This window comes from Vespula vulgaris, chromosome 13 (genome assembly GCF_905475345.1).
Source record: "Vespula vulgaris chromosome 13, iyVesVulg1.1, whole genome shotgun sequence".
NCBI lineage: Eukaryota > Metazoa > Arthropoda > Insecta > Hymenoptera > Vespidae > Vespula > Vespula vulgaris.
In genome coordinates this window covers 4,480,305-4,500,674 of record NC_066598.1, presented here as the reverse complement: position 1 = coordinate 4,500,674, position 20,370 = coordinate 4,480,305, and the positions used below count along the sequence as shown (strand labels likewise).

The window sequence follows — 20,370 nt, the reverse complement described above, 5'->3', positions numbered from 1 at the left end:
AGTAATATATTTTTTTTACAGTGAAAAATGAAAGTGTCTTTTTATATTAGATGTTTCAAATATGAAATTACCAAAGCATGTAATATCTTTAATAACACGATAACAGTAAACTGTTACGCAAATAATTTTGTGCTTAATAATAAAAATATAAACTTAAGATTTTTAATTGATTCTTGTTAATCTATTTTGAACTGTAAGTAGAAATAAATTTGTTCTTCGTTTTTCTTTTTCTTTTGGTTTATCCTTATAATAAAGTACGACAGTTGTAGTTGCTAATACAAAAACTAATCTCTATAAGCATTTGTTTAGGAATGATAGTATATTAATGTTTTAACATACTATCAAATCTTGAATTTTTGATAAAACCATTTGAATCATTTCATGTGACTTCATTGTTCCATCAATGAAAATTAATTCTATAGATGCCTGGTCATCTTGTGTAATTACTGATAGATGTTTCAAATATTCTGGCCAAACAAAAGCATCAAAATATCCTGGAACATCAGCAGGACAATATGTTCTGATGCTTCTACGTTTCCAACACTCTTCTTTGGTCAACGTAAGAAAATATTTAAGTTCGCATAAATTTGAGATCGGTTTAAACCCAAATAATAAGAAACCTTCTAATATTAATACTCGTCTTAACTTTTTTTCAGATTTATCCGATTTTTTTGGCTTAGACTCTATCAAGTTTAAAATATCTGAATACATTTTGTTCATATCCAAGCTTGATAAAATTTCCCAGTTAATATGATTTAATGTTGGAATTTTAATGTGCCTTGGATCATGTGGAGGTAAAAAATAATTATCTTGATGTATTACAATAGAATCATCTAACTTTCTATGTAGTTCTTTAGCTAAGGTACTTTTTCCGCTACATGTTACTCCTGAGATACCAACTATCAACCAGTTTTTTCTGTTCATTGTTAATTTTTAAAACATTAACTTTACAATATATTATAATGTCAAATTATGATTATATCTAATTGTTATATAATTTTATTATATGATAACTAGCAAGTATTTCCTGATATAAATGTTTTTCACGAATCACACATGTATAAAGTAATAACTATAATATTAAATATCATTGTGATAATTATCTATGCATATTATTATGTAATACATTGTAATCGTATTGGAAGATTATTACATTTAATAATTAATTATTAATATCATCATTTTTTTTATTTGTTGTTCTTAGAAATATATGATCGTATATGATATAATGTAAAAATGACTAAACCACCAACAAAACATAAACCGCAAATTGCAGGTATTAATAGAGCCAGATGTTGGGGGTAAAAGAAAGATTGTAATCTATCATCATCAATGAAAGGCAAACCTATTATCCATAAAGTATAATACAAAAAAATGATAGAAGTAAATATTAATATTTGTTTTCCTTTGTCATGATCACTAACGGACATTGTAAACTTAGTTTATTACTTATTACTCCATCTCAATTGACTTAAATTTAATTAAAAATATAATATCTTCCATGTATAATAATCTTACGATGCATGCAAATCTTATCAGTTTAAATACTTATATATAAGTGCATGAAAGCCAAAATTTACAAAATTATCACTGACAAGAACATTTTATAAATATTCATCTATCGTCTATATTATTCTATCTTCTAATTTATGGATAAAGCTTATTAACATTAACTTACATGCAATTGCAATATAGTTTAATGGAAACAATAGAAATATGTTGTAATTTTGAGATCTTCTTATTGTTCTTCTTTTACAAAATTATATCCATGTAAAACGTACTTTTACATGCTGTAAAAAAATACAAAAAATTAAATAAAAATTTTTATGTTGAAATATCCATGATTAAAGAAAATTCTGTTACCGATCGTTATCGATTGATATCAATTTAAATTTTAACCTTCATGTATATATATCCTGACATAATTATAATCGATATTTCAGGTGTCATTCGGTATATGTATATTTTTCTTATACATACGTTTGTCCTTTATCGAAAAATATAAAATATTTTATAATGAATTGTCAATTAATAATTTATTTAATGCACATTATTTTTCTCGTTGTGTATGACGCGTAATATTTCGTGCGTAACATACACTATGCGTATTATATAACTTGAGACGCGTGCGTACATTTATGTGAACTTTTTGACGTACATGTATAATCTATAGATATTTGTTATTATTATTAATTAGTAATAAATTTGTAAAAAGATAATAATATGTCTAATTCGCTTGTTCGTAAGAGTCTTGAACTCTCTGGATACGATGATATGAAAAAAGGTAAAATTCAATTAAATTTATAGGTTATATAAAACACATGGAATTAAATGTGATGGTTTGTTTATAGAAAAGAAGAAAAAGAAACATAATGGTTATAAAGGAACTTTAGAATTAATTCCTACTAAGTATAGAATTATTACTTCCAAAGAAAAGACAAGTATATATTTATTATTTTGATTAATTTATATTTCGCATATTTATAAGTTTCATTAAATATTAAATATGTTTTTGTAGATATCAATAATATTTTGGATCGGTCTAATAAAGTTACTGTATATGAAGCTAAAAAGCGACTGGAAACAAAAAAGGATTTAATGGAAGAAAATATACAGAATCTTTTATTATTAAGTAGTAATTGTTTGGATCAGCATACAGTTAATAAAGTATAGAATATAAGAAGCATTAAAATTATATAGAACTGAATGTTTAGATATATTATCATTTTATACATTTTAGGTTTTAAAACGAGCTGTTAAGAAACGATATATTCCAAAAGAGAAAAAGAAGGCAAAACAAGAAAGTACTGTATTTACGGAAGAAGATTTTAAGAAGTTCGAACAAGAATATGTAGATCAGTAAGGTAAGATTATTTCTTTTGTATATTAATATATAAAAAAGAAAAATCAATAATTCTTATCATTTCTTGTGAATAATTTACAGCAAAAGAAAGAAGACTGAAATTATAATAAATTTAAGATTATCTATATGTGATTTCTATTTTATATTATAAAACAATAAATTTTCATTTCGAAGCTATAAAAGATTAAATGACATTTTTTTTTGTTTAGGTTATCATGAATTTTTAGTTTTAAAATATAATAATATGATGTAATTATATAGTTAGATAGAAAATTGTGATAGATACTACAGTTCCTCTTACTATTTATTAAAGACGATCCAAATTCATCATTCAAATTGTTGGCAATATTTGTAATTTATTATATGAATTGTTGATGATATATTCCAATTACCTTATGAGTTGTCGATAATATATTTGAATTACCTTATGATTTGTTGATAATTGAATTGACTTTAATTTATCTTAAAATTCTGATAATCTGATATTATTTGAAGATTTTAGAACATAGACATTTTTATTAGTTTAAAATTCTTTTTTACTAATCCTTTGTAGTTAAGAATGAAACAGCATTTATCTAGTGCAAGAAATATTGGAAAAATGAATAGTTTATATATTCTAGAATTATAAAATATATAGATTGTCTAAGACTGTTTTTGTTTCAGAAGATTTTTTTTGGGTAAATGTGGGAATAGATTTAAGACTAGAAAAAAATCATTGATAGACAGTGTATGGATATTAAATATGCAATAAATGTTTTTAGAGTAAACTTAAAAAAGATAACACATGAAATAGTTAGCATTTAAGAGAAATATTAAGAAAGAATATTCTATGAAATGGATACCTGAACATTGGCAAACAATTCATAACTTTGTGATTTGAATGAGTATTTAGTTTACATATTAATATATTATATCATAATAAAATAATAGCTTAAGAATTGACAGATGTTATTTTTCATAAACAAATTATTAAATCGAAAAAATAAGGAAAAGGAGACAAAATAGATATATTGTAATATTAAATATTTAATATTTACACCAGACACATTAATATTGATATAAATTACAGATTTGTGTATCATGTGGAAATATTTTAAATAAAAATTCGATGATATTATATTATAGTATTTAACAGTAACGTTTTTTTTTTCTGAATTGACTAATAAAACTAGTATATCAAAAATTATATTGTGGATTAAGTAATGGAGAACAATTTTCTTTTGTTATTTTTTTTATAGTAATCTAAATAATAATTTATGTGACAATTGATATGTCATTAAACTGACATTGTAAATTGCATATTTTATAAAACTTGATTAACATCTATGAAATAACAACCTTAATATAAGGGATTGAGTATGCAGGAGATCGATTAGCTTTTCAAAGAAAGGGTAGAGTAAATACATGGCTTTATTATAGTCAGAAAAATGAAAAATCTCTTAATGATTATACATATGCCTAGATGGTCTAAAAAATCCAATTTTTATAATTTTTTGTTTTACATATAATTTATTTTATCATTAAATAATGTAGTAGGATGTACATCGAGCAGTATTTTTTTGTGGACTCGGCGCATATGTATTCCACCTATGCTGACGTTCGTGTTTTCTCGTTTTCCATTGTTTAGGTATGTCTTCCTTTGTAATTCTTATATCAGTTAGGATAGATTCCCATATTGCTTATTCATGAAACAATAATAGTTTCTTTTATTTTAAGTCCAGAGTCAGCGTAGGACGTAACATAGAGATCATAGGAGAGAGAAACAAATCTATTTTTATCCATTTTATTATATTTTACTTTAAACCTTCAACCTTTCTCTTTTTTTCTATATGATGTCATTTCTCTTCCATCTTCGCTAGTGATGGTAGCAGCAACAAACAGCATTTCTTGTTTTACAAAATTTCACAAGATGAAATAATCTATCATCGTCGTCTGTTAAGTTTTTTGAAAATATACGATAATGAGAAAGAAAGGATATATTATATACTACACACAAATTCGCTCAACAAATTGATTTAACGTTTTTTTCTCAGACCATCCCCGTTTTGTAGAGGAGTAATTAAAGGTAACAGAAAGAATAAATATCAGACAGAGTATTCCAACGACACAGATGACCATCAGATGATTATTTGTGCTGACCAATGAATGCACTCCGCAGAAGAATCCAATCGCTACATATGATTCACAACAATTTCTTAAAAATTTAACTAACGATTATTATATACGATATGGGGACTTTGCAAATTAGATAAAAATAGTAAATTGTATAAAGAAAGAACATTTAGAAATTACAAAAATTCTACGGATTATGACCGCATTTAATTAGATAATCCAATACCAATTCTCTCTGTACTCCTCCAATTCTTTTTTGAAATTCTTCAAATAATAATAACATGAGGCTAATAAAATCCTTTATTTTCAAATATAATTATGACGGGCTGAATCCAGCGATACTGCAATACCGGCTCAACCCCCGGCAGAGGCGGAGCAAGCTCCAGCCTTCCGCCAAGTTCCAAAAATCTAGCTAATATTCTGGCTGCTCTATGAGCAGCGTATCAGATATTAAGCTGATAAGAACAGATACTACACTTTGATCTTAGCCATAGGCCGAGAAGCGATAAAGTGAAAACTTCATAACCGATCTAATAAGCACATAAATAGCAAAAAATGGTTGCGAGTATAATGAGACACCTTGCGGTCGTAGTGTGAATCATTTGAATTTTCCAAAGATGCTTCAAAGGAAGAAGGTAATACGAAATCCTGATAATACGATAGTTAAAACGATGAGAAAGTAATAATTAATTAAATTCTTTAAATATAATATCGATAAAAACAAATTATGAGAAGTAGTCCCATCTATTCAATAACATAAATTATTATGATATATTTGAATTGTTTCACAATGGAAAGATAAAAGAAATATTGATATATATAAAGATTATTATGTTCAAATATATGCATTTAATTACATAAAATATTATTAATCTAAGATTCTTTATCTAAAGATTAGCTCAAGAATTGACAGATGTTATTTTTTAAAAACAAATTATTAAATCGAAAAAATAAGGAAAAGGAGACAAAATAGATATATTGTAATATTTAATATTTACACCAGACACATTAATATTGATATAAATTACAGATTTGTGTATCATGTGGAAATATTTTAAATAAAAATTCGATGATATTATATTATAGTATTTAACAGTAACGTTTTTTTTTTCTGAATTGACTAGTAAAACTAGTATATCAAAAATTATATTGTGGATTAAGTAATGGAGAACAATTTTCTTTTGTTATTTTTTTTATAGTTATCTAAATAATAATTTATGTGACAATTGATATGTCATTAAACTGATATTGTAAATTGCATATTTTATAAAACTTGATTAACATCTATGAAATAACAACCTTAATATAAGGGATTGAGTATGCAGGAGATCGCTTAGCTTTTCAAAGAAAGGGTAGAGCATGGCTTTAATATAGTCAGAAAAATGAAAAATCTCTTAAGGATTATACATATGCCTAGATGGTCTAAAAAATCCAATTTTTATAATTTATTGTTTTACATATAATTTATTTTATCATTAAATATATGTAGTAGGTGTACATCCAGCCAAAAAAAAATTATGACAAAGCATCATCTTGGAATTAATGATAAAAAAAATAAAATCGTTTCATAAAGCGTTTACAATGCTAATTTATCAACAATGAGAAAAAAATTCTTAAGTACATTAAAAAAACCAATTCAAGTTGATGTTTAATATTTTTGTTTATTAAAAATATATAAGTAATTAAATTTTTCATGTAATGAAAAATTTCAATAATTTTGTAATGATTTAAAAAAAAAGAAAAAGGAAAAACTATAGTTCTTAACAAAATGTTTATATAACAATGACCAAATAATGATATGAGAAATAATGATGCTAACTTACATTAAAATCATTTCAATAATTTTTAAAATATCATTTGAACCAATTTGAAAAATATAGTTTTGAAAAAACATTTAAAGGTACATGTAATGTCGTATTTTAAACGGCTGTAACTTCAATTTTTTGGAATTTTCAGATGAAATTTGCAGAAAGTATATTTTTAAAAGATAATATCACCAAATAAGAATATTTCTGAAAAATTAATTTTTTTTTTTTTTAATTTTCTAAGTACATATATACATGTCAATTGGTAATCAGGCCAAAATATATTTTTAATTACGATGCATTATACATAACTTTTTTTTGTAAGGAACTTCATTTATTAAAAGTTAAATTGTTCATAATAATACGTTAAAAAATTAGATTTAATTATTATATTAAATCGTTTCGATTTCCTATTGCTTTTCTTTCAATATTAAACAATTATATCGAATTAGCTAAATGAAAAATAATTTTTTATTTCTTTTTTTTTTATTCTTTTCTTTTTTTTTTCCATATCAACGATTTTAAATTCGTTATCATATCGAAATATTCTACGTCATTTTTCTTGTTCACAAATTGTTAACTTAAAAATAAAACAGGCAATATATTTTCCCAATTCAAAAGGTTTTCGAAATTTACCGTTAGCGAGAGCGTGAACAGGTAGTAGCATTTCAAACTTTCTAATGGAAGGACGTTAGCTTCCTACGTCTCTACAAAACCTTGTAAAGACGAAGATTTTTTTGACCATTAACTTTGATTTTTTCAAAGATCGATTTGTAAGAAATTGAACAAAAATTTTCTGAAAATGAAAAATATCCATTCTTCGGCCGTTCGATTTTTTTTCAAGTTAGTTGAATTTTTAGTAGTCGGAGTTTTAGCGACTTGAACGATATAAAATCTTCCACCCGCACTTCTCATATGCAGCAGAAATCTATACTTGAAATTTTCTGGAAATATTTTTTCTTCTTAAATATTCAAAAATATGCGTTCAAGGTTTGTAACAGCTTTAGTAATCTAAAATGAAATAAATTACGCCATGTCCAACAAAGCGCTTTTCTTTCTCCATCAAAAATTTTAACTTAATATTTACGATTTTAGAGAATGTGAGATTTCGGACATGATGTTTGCTACCTATATAAATATTTTAAAGAACGGCTACTATTTATTAGGCCAGTATTTATAAAAAAGTTTTTAATCGATAATCTTAAATAATTGGTCAGTATTATATAATAAAATATCGATACGTAATATTATAAATGATTAGTATTAAACAGATTAATACAAAAACTTGTCCGACATTTTAATTAAAATATTTGTAAATATAATAATAATTTGTCAGTATTTTAAATAGATCGTTAATATTTATAATAAACCTAGGCGCTTGATTATTTATATCGATCATTTATATACTGAGTATGAAATATGTCTTATATATCGAGTATAAATATGTATAAGATTATTGATCTTCGAACTCATTAAAATATACGACTGCACGTTTGATTCATAAATAATATATTTCTATAGTATGAATTACAAATTACATTATCGTATGAAACTGTTCATACATTAATATGCTGATTATTTCATAAACGAGACATAGTAGAGATTGTTTTAATAGATGTAATTTCAATTGTAAATTTGCAAAAAAGAAAACAGATTACAAATATACCATATTTGTAATTCAAGAAGGTCATCAATGAAAAAAAAATGTTTATATAAGAGCTTAAATGTTTGACTAAGAGCTGATGCAACTTCTTCTTGTTAAATTTTTTTTTGTAATATCAACAAATAACTTGTATGTTTTTATATCACATTTTGCTTATAATCTTCCCTTCCTCCTGAAGGAATAGTTAATGTTCTGTTACTCTGTATTTTATATTCATAAGAAGAAAGAATTAATTTTTTACTTCGGTGAATCACTTTTTTGCGGATATTTTAGGTTTAACAAATAAGAATTTGCTGAGACATGTTGATCGCATGAGCAAAGTCTATACTCTGTACTCTTTAAAAAAATTTATCGTTTTTTCATCCTTTATCATTTTCTCTTGAGAGATGGGATAGTAAAAATCGCTGCTAAACCAATATAAAATAAGTGTAAATCTTAATAATTAAACATAAAACTGTTTTTAATATTCGTTTATTATAAAATATAAATAATAAATATTTTTCTTTATATGAAATTTATCATTAATTAATCTAAAAATAACTCTTTCGTTAATCGCCATTAGGACCATACCTGTTGAACTATTCTATATCATAAAACATTATTTTAAAAAATTATATATTTATTTATAAAACAATCAAAGGATTCCCAGATTCAAAAGCATATTCTATACTGGTAAATGCACATCTGATTATTGATGATACCAAATAAAATTATGATAATTTTATATTTACATTTTTATCTAATTTTTATTTATAATTTTTCTTTTAATAAAATTTTAGTTTTAAAATATTAATTAACAAATTACTGAAGATTATTGAAAATTATCGATCATTATGGCATATATAATCAGGTACGAAATTATTTTAACAAACCTAAACTTACCAAGATAAAATTTATCAATTTTATTTTAATTTTTTATAATCAATTCATAGTATGTTTGTTTGTTTGTTTTTTTTTTAATGCCAGCATAGTAAATTTCATGAAACAAAAATAAAATCGATTTTATATAAATTTAATCATATAACTTTATAGAATGCAATTAGCTATACAATTTCTAACTACTTCGCTGAAGGGTAGGTAATTGTACGAATCATGATTGGTTATGTTGTTTTAAGAAATCGTTAAACATTCCATCATTATAATACTAATATTTAAATCTTTAATTAGAAAAGAAATAGGCAGTCGTCATTACTTGATTCGTTGTATCCTGGATATATTATACGATAAAATTTGAAAATTTGGGAATTTCTACAAAATTTATATATATAGATAAATTTATTAAAATTTTGTTACATTTTTTTAATTGTAAGATTTCATGTAGGATATCCAATTAGATTTGCAAACTCATGATTGTAAACTAGGTGAATCTATAGAAAATTAATAATAATAAAAGTTTTAATATTTTTACTGTTTTAAGATCCTTCCTTTAACTATCAAATAAAAAAAATAAATTATAAATAAAAAATAAAACCTTAAAAATATGAAATCTTTATTATTATTAACGCACTATAGATTCATCTAGTTTACAATCCGGATTGATTTACGAGTTTATTCGAATATTCTACATGCGATTTTTCAATTAAAAGTATGTGAAAAAATTATAATAAATTTACTTAAATATATATAATTTTATAAAGATTTAAAAAATTTTCAGATTTATCATATAATTAATCCAAGGTACAGCAAATCACATAATGGTGAACGTTTAGTTTTTTTTCAAATAGGTTCAAATATTTGCGTTAATATGATTGGACGTGAATAATTGAATGATCAAAACATGAGTTTGTTTTCACATGATCTACGAGATTTTTCTTCTAGCGCTATTTGTTATATTTTTCTCTCTAGGAGTTTACTTCGTATTATTATTATTACTACTGTTATTATTATTATAATAACATAGTAACAAGAACAGTAATAAGAAGAGGAAATAAAAGAATATACTTATAGTATGTATATCGTGACATGGTAATTTATGATAATTTATAATTTATGAAAATGGTAATTTATGGTACGAAAAGAAGAAAAAATGTGTCATTTTATGTCATGATTTATTGCACGAACTCAACAAATCGTATCTTTAATAATTTCGACACTTAACCGCTCATTGATAGATATTTCCTATTCAAAATCTTATTTTTGCTGCAAATTTATACACTAGTTCTTATGATTAATTATATTTATTATTTTCAGTACATTTATCGTGAAACAAATGTGTACCGACGTCATGTCTATCACGGATAATTGGAAACACACGGCTACTATAAAAAAAAATATATACATGTGAGTTTATAAATAAACCACTTATTCTTCACGAAACCAATTGTTATGTATGTGTGAAAGAGGTATAACTAAACAAACTTATATACTGATGGTAGGAACAGTGTTCCTCGCTCGATCCGTAGTTCATATTTTATCCATCGCTGCGAATGTGATGAGCAGAAAGATGATGAACATCCTTAAGAAATTTACGTATATCATTTTGGCACAGCACAGCACAGTGAGTAGACATATTTTAACAGAAAGTAGATAAGGAAATTATTGATAGAATTATAAAAATTCGTACTGCTCGTATACGTGGTGTATTCAAACTAATATTTAATAATGACACAAGAATATTAATAACAAAAAGGTTATTATTATTATTATATAACAAATATATATGTATATTGATATCTTACATAAATTAAATTTTTCTTATTGATAAGATTGTATTCATTATTTTTATCTTATTTTAGTATAAGACCTTTAAATTTTGTCGTGAATATTTGGTTTCACTTTTTTATTAATCTAATTATTAAACATTAATTATTTCTTGTAATTCTTTTTATAAGCGTCAAACAAAAATTAAACGAACTAAATTAATGAACATTATTTTATGTGTGTGTATACATATCATATATACATATATACACAACAATTCTATTTATATATACATGTATATATATAATAAAACTTTTTATCTTGTCTGAAACATATTATAGAATTATTATATTCATGTTTTTAGAACATTATATATGATACCATTCAGTTAAATGAAGTTCGAATTTCATTTTATTAATTATAAGAATTTTAAAAATGAATCCTGCAATATCAATTATTATTTTTATTATATTATACTCTAAATTTTCATTATTATAATTGCATGATGTATAATATAAAGAAATAATTTATTTGTAAGATATCCTGTTTTTAATGTATATTTGTTATAAATAATTTTAAATGTTATAAATATTAAAAAATAAAAAAGTTTTAGTATAATAATACTATAATATATTCAGCTATAATAGTAATTATGTCATGTTTTATTATAACATCAACTAAATTAAAAATATCTTTCAAACATATGAATGTATTTTATAGTAAACTTTGATATAAAATATATATAGATAAATGTTATACTTGCCTGATATCAAACCAAAGAAACTTTCTTAAAAACTTTCAAATCTTTGTTATTGCAACCTCAAAATAAATTATTGAATTCTCTTTGAATCCAGAAAATGTTGTCCTTAATTACAAAGGTCATTGATTTGACAAGTCAATTTTTCATTACGATGAAATTTATAAAAAGAATGGTATCAAATATTTTTTTGGGCATCATCAAATTATCTTCTGCTTGATAATTCATTAAAAAATATTAACTTTAAATAAATAATATTTTTAATTATAAAAATATATAAGTTATAATTTTGTATCCAGAGATACTTTGTGTATTTTTTTGTTACTATTTGCAGGATTATTGAAATTGCAAGAAAGAGATATATATAATACTATATAATATAAGATAAAATAGTAAAGTTACTTAGCTCACTTAGGAAATGAACTAAACAAAGTTTTAAGCCATGATTATGTAAAATTGTAAATCAGATAAATCTCTTTATTTAAGAAAATGTATATGATATAATTAAACGTATATAAACAAGAAATAATCAGTTATAGATGGTATTTTCTAACCTATCTGACTAGATTCCAGTCCACCTTCTGACTAGATTTTTTAACTTATACATAATTGTATATTATTCTAGCATTTATCTAGGATTTTCAGTCCTATTTATAATTTTCTATAGCTCTGAACACTGGTAACATCTGTGAATGTATACTTTTTCTATTTATTTTTAATATTGCCTCTTTCCAATTATGCAGTTGATATAAATATTGCAGCATCATCTTATGGTATTGTTGCATATTAGTTTCCTCATCAGCCTGACATAGGATATGTTGATCCCCACAATCTATAGAACTAACTCATTGTAGGGAATCCAGCCATCTAAGACCATCTAAGGCATGAAATTTTCCAAATATATTTCGTAAACTTGCTGTTGGAAATAGTTGGTTACTCTTTTATATTGTTTCTTTGTTAAACGGGCTGCCTCTAATGCAGTTCTTAACTTGGGATGTAACGTCCACAATTATCACTTTTTTTGACCTCTTGTAAATAATAATGATCTGATTGTCATTTAATATTTTTAATTCTTAATGCTTTCATCTCTAGGCCTTTATTAATTAATGTAGAAGCATTGTGTTGTTTCATGATAGTGATTAGATTTAATTTGCAGTGGCAAAGCACTTGTGACAAGGTCTTATTGACTGCAATGACCGCTACTTATTATTTCTAAAACGTCAAGTACTATCCAGCGGCAATGGTCAAGATAGATCTGGTAAAAGAAATGCTAGTCTGTAAACCCTATCTTAAAGTAAAAACTCATATCTTAAACAAAATGGTTCAATAGAGTTACTGTTAATGTGATTTTGTATATTCTCTTTAGTTTAGCAAGTAATTATTCGTAGTTTAGTTTAGCTGCAGATTGTGCTTTGAAGAGAAGCTTGAATTGGGAAATCTTTGAATCTTAGCTCCATGTCTGTATTTGACGATACTGACTAGTTTTATTCATTCTACTAAACAATCTTTTGATCACAATGCTTAGGTTATCTATTTGTTAATACATGAGCCTATTTGTTAATGATTTTTGGGAACTCGTTTGAAAGTACCGCTTTCATGCTGCCATTGAGACACCTTGCAATATTTTCTGATTTCTGATTACAATATTGAGGAGCGTAATCAGAAGTAGGCTTAGGTTGCTGCATAGACATAAGTTCTCAGAATTGTGAAATATCTATCAGAATATATAATGAGCAAAAGGCCTATTGTCTATTCTATTATCTATTGAACACAGAATCACGTGGTCTATCATATACCTGTAATATATTTGAGTTATAGATCGTAGTACAGGCTCCATAGCAAGATTGAATATAATAGTGCTAAATTTTTTTTTAGTTTTCTATTCTAGTTTTGCTTTATTCTAGCATTGATTTTAATAATCAGCGGGATTCTAATATTGCTTGTTATCGGCATAGAGAGATTGTATCACAACAATTGCCAAATTGTTTGTCTTGCTCAGTTCAACATATTTTCAGTTCAGAATATGGTTCTATGTGACACAGCCCAAAGGCATTGGATAACTCCAGCCATGTTACCGCGTATTCTTTTCTTTTCTGACGTACGTTCGCGATCACGAACTATAGCATAATGTGTTCAACGCATTTGATGACTTCCATGAAACCATTTCGTGACGCAATTTAGTGGTTGCTGAGAGCTCATTTATTTTTTGAACATTATTCATGATCGAAATTCAAATATCATTGTATCATCTGCAATAACGATTATTAACGATAATATTTGACTCTTTCGAAAATATTTTTATATATAGCTTTTTTACCACAATAATATTACACCCCACAAAGTATGGGCCTTGGAAAAATAAATTCCTTTCAGAGTTTCTGCGACGTGAGATGATTTGCCTTTTTGGCTCTCACCTACGGTGTGCAGTTCTATGGCACAGGACTAAGCAATATCGGTATGCCAGAAGGCGTACGAAAGCCAATCAAATGACACCTACCTTTACTTTCGACGAATGAGAATGCTGCAGTTAAAATCTGTCCGATAATGATTGGCTGACAGGGACACAACTCTGTAATCCACTTCTTTTATTGGTGGCTTGAATATATTTATCACCTAATAGGCTGATTCCATAGGCTCGATTGGTTCGATTCTAAATGTGAGTTGAATTGATTGGCGGCAAAGTCGAACAAAAGAATTAGTCGATTGTGCAGCACGGAACGAATTCCTTGATCAGGTTTAAGCAATTTTTAAATAGAAGTAGAATTGACATTTATCTCGATAAGAATTGGAACAGCGAGTCGTTTCCGTAGACACAACCAGGATTATTAACTTAGATTGTTTAATAATGCTCAATTTATTTAAAACAATAACAATAGATATAAGAAAAATATTTGGTTCAAAACAATAGTAATAAAGACTGAGTTGTATATCAGAGTGATAATCTAAGCGAACGAATCTATACTGTTAAAGTTCGAACAATAATCTGAACAATAATCGTGGTAATTAGTACAGTGAAATGATTTAAGCAAGAATAGTTTAATAATAATTAACGAAACGACATGTATGGTTAGTTAAATAAGCAGCTTTGCCCAATCAGCGAGAAGCGATTGGCTACAGTGTCGCCATTGGCTCGTCGTAGCGTTCCCCCTAATTGGCGGCAGATATGGCGGCTGCGGGCGACCAAGATTTTGCGCGCTGGTGGGGGATGGCTTTGTGGACTCGGCGCATATGTATTCCACCTATGCTGACGTTCGTGTTTTCTCGTTTTCCATTGTTTAGGTATGTCTTCCTTTGTAATTCTTATATCAGTTAGGATAGATTCCCATATTGCTTATTCATGAAACAATAATAGTTTCTTTTATTTTAAGTCCAGAGTCAGCGTAGGACGTAACATAGAGATCATAGGAGAGAGAAACAAATCTATTTTTATCCATTTTATTATATTTTACTTTAAACCTTCAACCTTTCTCTTTTTTTCTATATGATGTCATTTCTCTTCCATCTTCGCTAGTGATGGTAGCAGCAACAAACAGCATTTCTTGTTTTACAAAATTTCACAAGATGAAATAATCTATCATCGTCGTCTGTTAAGTTTTTTGAAAATATACGATAATGAGAAAGAAAGGATATATTATATACTACACACAAATTCGCTCAACAAATTGATTTAACGTTTTTTTCTCAGACCATCCCCGTTTTGTAGAGGAGTTAATTAAAGGTAACAGAAAGAATAAATATCAGACAGAGTATTCCAACGACACAGATGACCATCAGATGATTATTTGTGCTGACCAATGAATGCACTCCGCAGAAGAATCCAATCGCTACATATGATTCACAACAATTTCTTAAAAATTTAACTAACGATTATTATATACGATATGGGGACTTTGCAAATTAGATAAAAATAGTAAATTGTATAAAGAAAGAACATTTAGAAATTACAAAAATTCTACGGATTATGACCGCATTTAATTAGATAATCCAATACCAATTCTCTCTGTACTCCTCCAATTCTTTTTTGAAATTCTTCAAATAATAATAACATGAGGCTAATAAAATCCTTTATTTTCAAATATAATTATGACGGGCTGAATCCAGCGATACTGCAATACCGGCTCAACCCCCGGCAGAGGCGGAGCAAGCTCCAGCCTTCCGCCAAGTTCCAAAAATCTAGCTAATATTCTGGCTGCTCTATGAGCAGCGTATCAGATATTAAGCTGATAAGAACAGATACTACACTTTGATCTTAGCCATAGGCCGAGAAGCGATAAAGTGAAAACTTCATAACCGATCTAATAAGCACATAAATAGCAAAAAATGGTTGCGAGTATAATGAGACACCTTGCGGTCGTAGAGTGAATCATTTGAATTTTCCAAAGATGCTTCAAAGGAAGAAGGTAATACGAAATCCTGATAATACGATAGTTAAAACGATGAGAAAGTAATAATTAATTAAATTCTTTAAATATAACATCGATAAAAACAAATTATGAGAAGTAGTCCCATCTATTCAATAACATAAATTATTATGATATATTTGAATTGTTTCACAATGGAAAGATAAAAGAAATATTGATATATATAAAGATTATTATGTTCAAATATATGCATTTAATTACATAAAATATAATTAATCTAAGATTCTTTATCTAAAGATTAGATTCTTTATCTGAGAAATATAATGTATAAGTATAAACACATTTTATATCCATTTGTAAATATACTTATATCATTTTACAATAAGTACATTGAATATCATATAAAATTGAGTCACGTTATGACGTCATATCAATATTTCTACGTCAGAACTAAGAGTTTAACACTAAAGGACTAAAGATTGCAGATGAAATAAACAATGATCGTTAAAAAAATATGATATAAACGGAACATATCTGAATTAAGGACAATAACGGTCAATAACGACATTAACCATAATATTAGCATAGAGAGGACCTCATACTGAGGACACGTATCAGATGCAAAGCCCTAATCGTCGTCTGTTCCATTTTTGAGATTGGCACTTTTGCTTAAGACTGTCTTCAAGCGAAAACTCAATAACGAACGATACAATCAGTTATTACAATATAGTGATTTGGTGTGTGGATGCCACTTGGGAGATATGACCTTCAGTTAACGGTCATACCACGTTGTTACACCAGTTCTCGTCCGATCACTGAAGTTAAGCAACGTTGGGCACGGTTAGTACTTGGATGGGTGACCGCTTGGGAACACCGTGTACTGTTAGCACTCTTTTTGCCTTCCTTTACGCTCATTTGTTTTTCCCTTCTTATCATTTACATTTCCGTGCTCGATGACACTTTTCTTTTTTCGAACTGTATAATATTATCATAGAGAGGACCTGAGAGTGAGGACATGTATCAGATGCAAAGCCCTAATCGTCGTCTGTTCCATTTTTGAGATTGGCATTTTTACTTAAGACTGTCTTCAAGCGAAAACTCAATAACGAACGATACAATCAGTTATTACAATATAGTGATTTGGGGTGTACATGCCTCTAGCGAGGTAGGTCCTTTAATTAACGGTCATACCACGTTGTTACACCAGTTCTCGTCCGATCACTGAAGTTAAGCAACGTTGGGCACGGTTAGTACTTGGATGGGTGACCGCTTGGGAACACCGTGTACTGTTAGCACTCTTTTTGCCTTCCTTTACGCTCATTTGTATTTCCTTTCTTATCATTTACATTTCCGTGCTCGATGACACTTTTATTTTTTCGAACTGAGTAATATTATCATAGAGAGGATCTGAGAGTGAGGACATGTATCAGATGCAAAGCCCTAATCGTCGTCTGTTCCATTTTTGAGATTGGCATTTTTACTTAAGACTGTCTTCAAGCGAAAACTCAATAACGAACGATACAATCAGTTATTACAATATAGTGATTTGGTGTGTGAATGCCACTTGGGAGATGTCTCCTTCAGTTAACGGTCATACCACGTTGTTACACCAGTTCTCGTCCGATCACTGAAGTTAAGCAACGTTGGGCACGGTTAGTACTTGGATGGGTGACCGCTTGGGAACACCGTGTACTGTTAGCACTCTTTTTGCCTTCCTTTACGCTCATTTGTTTTTCCCTTCTTATCATTTACATTTCCGTGCTCGATGACACTTTTCTTTTTTCGAACTGTATAATATTATCATAGAGAGGACCTGAGAGTGAGGACATGTATCAGATGCAAAGCCCTAATCGTCGTCTGTTCCATTTTTGAGATTGGCATTTTTACTTAAGACTGTCTTCAAGCGAAAACTCAATAACGAACGATACAATCAGTTATTACAATATAGTGATTTGGGGTGTACATGCCTCTAGCGAGGTAGGTCCTTTAATTAACGGTCATACCACGTTGTTACACCAGTTCTCGTCCGATCACTGAAGTTAAGCAACGTTGGGCACGGTTAGTACTTGGATGGGTGACCGCTTGGGAACACCGTGTACTGTTAGCACTCTTTTTGCCTTCCTTTACGCTCATTTGTATTTCCTTTCTTATCATTTACATTTCCGTGCTCGATGACACTTTTATTTTTTCGAACTGAGTAATATTATCATAGAGAGGATCTGAGAGTGAGGACATGTATCAGATGCAAAGCCCTAATCGTCGTCTGTTCCATTTTTGAGATTGGCATTTTTACTTAAGACTGTCTTCAAGCGAAAACTCAATAACGAACGATACAATCAGTTATTACAATATAGTGATTTGGTGTGTGAATGCCACTTGGGAGATGTCTCCTTCAGTTAACGGTCATACCACGTTGTTACACCAGTTCTCGTCCGATCACTGAAGTTAAGCAACGTTGGGCACGGTTAGTACTTGGATGGGTGACCGCTTGGGAACACCGTGTACTGTTAGCACTGTTTTTGCCTTCCTTTACGCTCATTTGTATTTCCTTTCTTATCATTTACATTTCCGTGCTCGATGACACTTTTATTTTTTCGAACTGAGTAATATTATCATAGAGAGGATCTGAGAGTGAGGACATGTATCAGATGCAAAGCCCTAATCGTCGTCTGTTCCATTTTTGAGATTGGCATTTTTACTTAAGACTGTCTTCAAGCGAAAACTCAATAACGAACGATACAATCAGTTATTACAATATAGTGATTTGGTGTGTGAATGCCACTTGGGAGATGTCTCCTTCAGTTAACGGTCATACCACGTTGTTACACCAGTTCTCGTCCGATCACTGAAGTTAAGCAACGTTGGGCACGGTTAGTACTTGGATGGGTGACCGCTTGGGAACACCGTGTACTGTTAGCACTCTTTTTGCCTTCCTTTACGCTCATTTGTATTTCCCTTCTTATCATCTACATTTCCGTGCTCGATGACACTTTTCTTTTTTCGAACTGTATAATATTATCATAGAGAGGACCTGAGAGTGAGGACATGTATCAGATGCAAAACCCTAATCGTCGTCTCTTCCATTTTTGATATTGGCACTTTTGCTGAAGACTGTCTTCAAGCGAAAACTCAATAACGAACGATACAATCAGTTATTACAATATAGTGATTTGGTGTGTGAATGCCACTTGGGAGATGTCTCCTTCAGTTAACGGTCATACCACGTTGTTACACCAGTTCTCGTCCGATCACTGAAGTTAAGCAACGTTGGGCACGGTTAGTACTTGGATGGGTGACCGCTTGGGAACACCGTGTACTGTTAGCACTGTTTTTGCCTTCCTTTACGCTCATTTGTATTTCCTTTCTTATCATTTACATTTCCGTGCTCGATGACACTTTTATTTTTTCGAACTGAGTAATATTATCATAGAGAGGATCTGAGAGTGAGGACATGTATCAGATGCAAAGCCCTAATCGTCGTCTGTTCCATTTTTGAGATTGGCATTTTTACTTAAGACTGTCTTCAAGCGAAAACTCAATAACGAACGATACAATCAGTAATTACAATATAGTGATTTGGGGTGTACATGCCTCTAACGAGGTAGGTCCTTCAGTTAACGGTCAAATCACGTTGTTACACCAGTTCTCGTCCGATCACTGAAGTTAAGCAACGTTGGGCACGGTTAGTACTTGGATGGGTGACCGCTTGGGAACACCGTGTACTGTTAGCACTCTTTTTGCCTTCCTTTACGCTCATTTGTATTTCCCTTCTTATCATCTACATTTCCGTGCTCGATGACACTTTTCTTTTTTCGAACTGTATAATATTATCATAGAGAGGACCTGAGAGTGAGGACATGTATCAGATGCAAAACCCTAATCGTCGTCTCTTCCATTTTTGATATTGGCACTTTTGCTGAAGACTGTCTTCAAGCGAAAACTCAATAACGAACGATACAATCAGTTATTACAATATAGTGATTCGGTGTGTGGATGCCACTTGGGAGATGTGACCTTCAGTTAACGGTCATACCACGTTGTTACACCAGTTCTCGTCCGATCACTGAAGTTAAGCAACGTTGGGCACGGTTAGTACTTGGATGGGTGACCGCTTGGGAACACCGTGTACTGTTAGCACTCTTTTTGCCTTCCTTTACGCTCATTTGTAT

The 20,370-nt window shown here is 28.8% G+C and overlaps 2 protein-coding genes, 1 long non-coding RNA gene and 11 other non-coding genes across 21 annotated transcripts; 10 read left to right on the top strand and 4 right to left on the bottom strand.

Annotated features, from left to right (window-relative positions):
* Positions 1-17: 17 nt before the first annotated feature.
* LOC127068626 (nicotinamide riboside kinase 1) lies at positions 18-1,190 on the bottom strand. Its single transcript, XM_051004981.1, has one exon. The coding sequence runs from the start codon at positions 922-924 to the stop codon at positions 331-333; it is 594 nt and encodes a 197-aa protein (XP_050860938.1). The 5' UTR covers positions 925-1,190; the 3' UTR covers positions 18-330.
* Positions 1,191-2,134: 944 nt separating this feature from the next.
* On the top strand, positions 2,135-15,802 carry LOC127068627 (active regulator of SIRT1-like). 8 transcript variants are annotated; one of them, XR_007783064.1, is made up of 6 exons: positions 2,135-2,284; positions 2,352-2,441; positions 2,519-2,667; positions 2,741-2,864; positions 3,527-4,490; positions 15,526-15,802. XR_007783064.1 is itself a non-coding variant. In XM_051004985.1 (5 exons), the coding sequence occupies exons 1-4, from the start codon at positions 2,224-2,226 to the stop codon at positions 2,861-2,863; spliced, it is 423 nt and encodes a 140-aa protein (XP_050860942.1). In that variant the 5' UTR covers positions 2,135-2,223; the 3' UTR covers position 2,864; positions 15,352-15,802. The 8 variants fall into 8 exon arrangements, 6 of the variants coding, with proteins under 6 accessions (XP_050860942.1, XP_050860941.1, XP_050860940.1 ...); XR_007783063.1 differs by lacking the exon at positions 15,526-15,802 and adding an exon at positions 4,897-5,172; XM_051004985.1 differs by lacking the exon at positions 3,527-4,490 and having other exon boundaries at positions 15,352-15,802.
* On the bottom strand, positions 5,292-5,482 carry LOC127068774 (U2 spliceosomal RNA). The gene has a single exon (XR_007783178.1). It is a non-coding gene; the product is annotated as a U2 spliceosomal RNA (small nuclear RNA).
* On the bottom strand, positions 12,287-14,394 carry LOC127068630 (uncharacterized). The gene is made up of 2 exons (XR_007783065.1): positions 14,158-14,394; positions 12,287-14,089 (listed from the first exon to the last, which is right to left on the bottom strand). It is a non-coding gene; the product is annotated as an uncharacterized LOC127068630 (long non-coding RNA).
* Positions 15,803-15,921: 119 nt separating the features above from the next.
* On the bottom strand, positions 15,922-16,112 carry LOC127068772 (U2 spliceosomal RNA). The gene has a single exon (XR_007783176.1). It is a non-coding gene; the product is annotated as a U2 spliceosomal RNA (small nuclear RNA).
* Positions 16,113-16,972: 860 nt separating this feature from the next.
* LOC127068700 (5S ribosomal RNA) lies at positions 16,973-17,090 on the top strand. Its single transcript, XR_007783122.1, has one exon. It is a non-coding gene; the product is annotated as a 5S ribosomal RNA (ribosomal RNA).
* Positions 17,091-17,378: 288 nt separating this feature from the next.
* Positions 17,379-17,496, top strand: LOC127068728 (5S ribosomal RNA). The gene has a single exon (XR_007783148.1). It is a non-coding gene; the product is annotated as a 5S ribosomal RNA (ribosomal RNA).
* A 288-nt stretch (positions 17,497-17,784) lies between these two features.
* Positions 17,785-17,902, top strand: LOC127068699 (5S ribosomal RNA). The gene has a single exon (XR_007783121.1). It is a non-coding gene; the product is annotated as a 5S ribosomal RNA (ribosomal RNA).
* Positions 17,903-18,190: 288 nt separating this feature from the next.
* LOC127068727 (5S ribosomal RNA) lies at positions 18,191-18,308 on the top strand. Its single transcript, XR_007783147.1, has one exon. It is a non-coding gene; the product is annotated as a 5S ribosomal RNA (ribosomal RNA).
* Positions 18,309-18,596: 288 nt separating this feature from the next.
* On the top strand, positions 18,597-18,714 carry LOC127068697 (5S ribosomal RNA). The gene has a single exon (XR_007783119.1). It is a non-coding gene; the product is annotated as a 5S ribosomal RNA (ribosomal RNA).
* Positions 18,715-19,002: 288 nt separating this feature from the next.
* On the top strand, positions 19,003-19,120 carry LOC127068696 (5S ribosomal RNA). The gene has a single exon (XR_007783118.1). It is a non-coding gene; the product is annotated as a 5S ribosomal RNA (ribosomal RNA).
* A 288-nt stretch (positions 19,121-19,408) lies between these two features.
* On the top strand, positions 19,409-19,526 carry LOC127068695 (5S ribosomal RNA). The gene has a single exon (XR_007783117.1). It is a non-coding gene; the product is annotated as a 5S ribosomal RNA (ribosomal RNA).
* Positions 19,527-19,814: 288 nt separating this feature from the next.
* LOC127068749 (5S ribosomal RNA) lies at positions 19,815-19,932 on the top strand. Its single transcript, XR_007783171.1, has one exon. It is a non-coding gene; the product is annotated as a 5S ribosomal RNA (ribosomal RNA).
* A 288-nt stretch (positions 19,933-20,220) lies between these two features.
* LOC127068693 (5S ribosomal RNA) lies at positions 20,221-20,338 on the top strand. Its single transcript, XR_007783116.1, has one exon. It is a non-coding gene; the product is annotated as a 5S ribosomal RNA (ribosomal RNA).
* Positions 20,339-20,370: the final 32 nt, after the last annotated feature.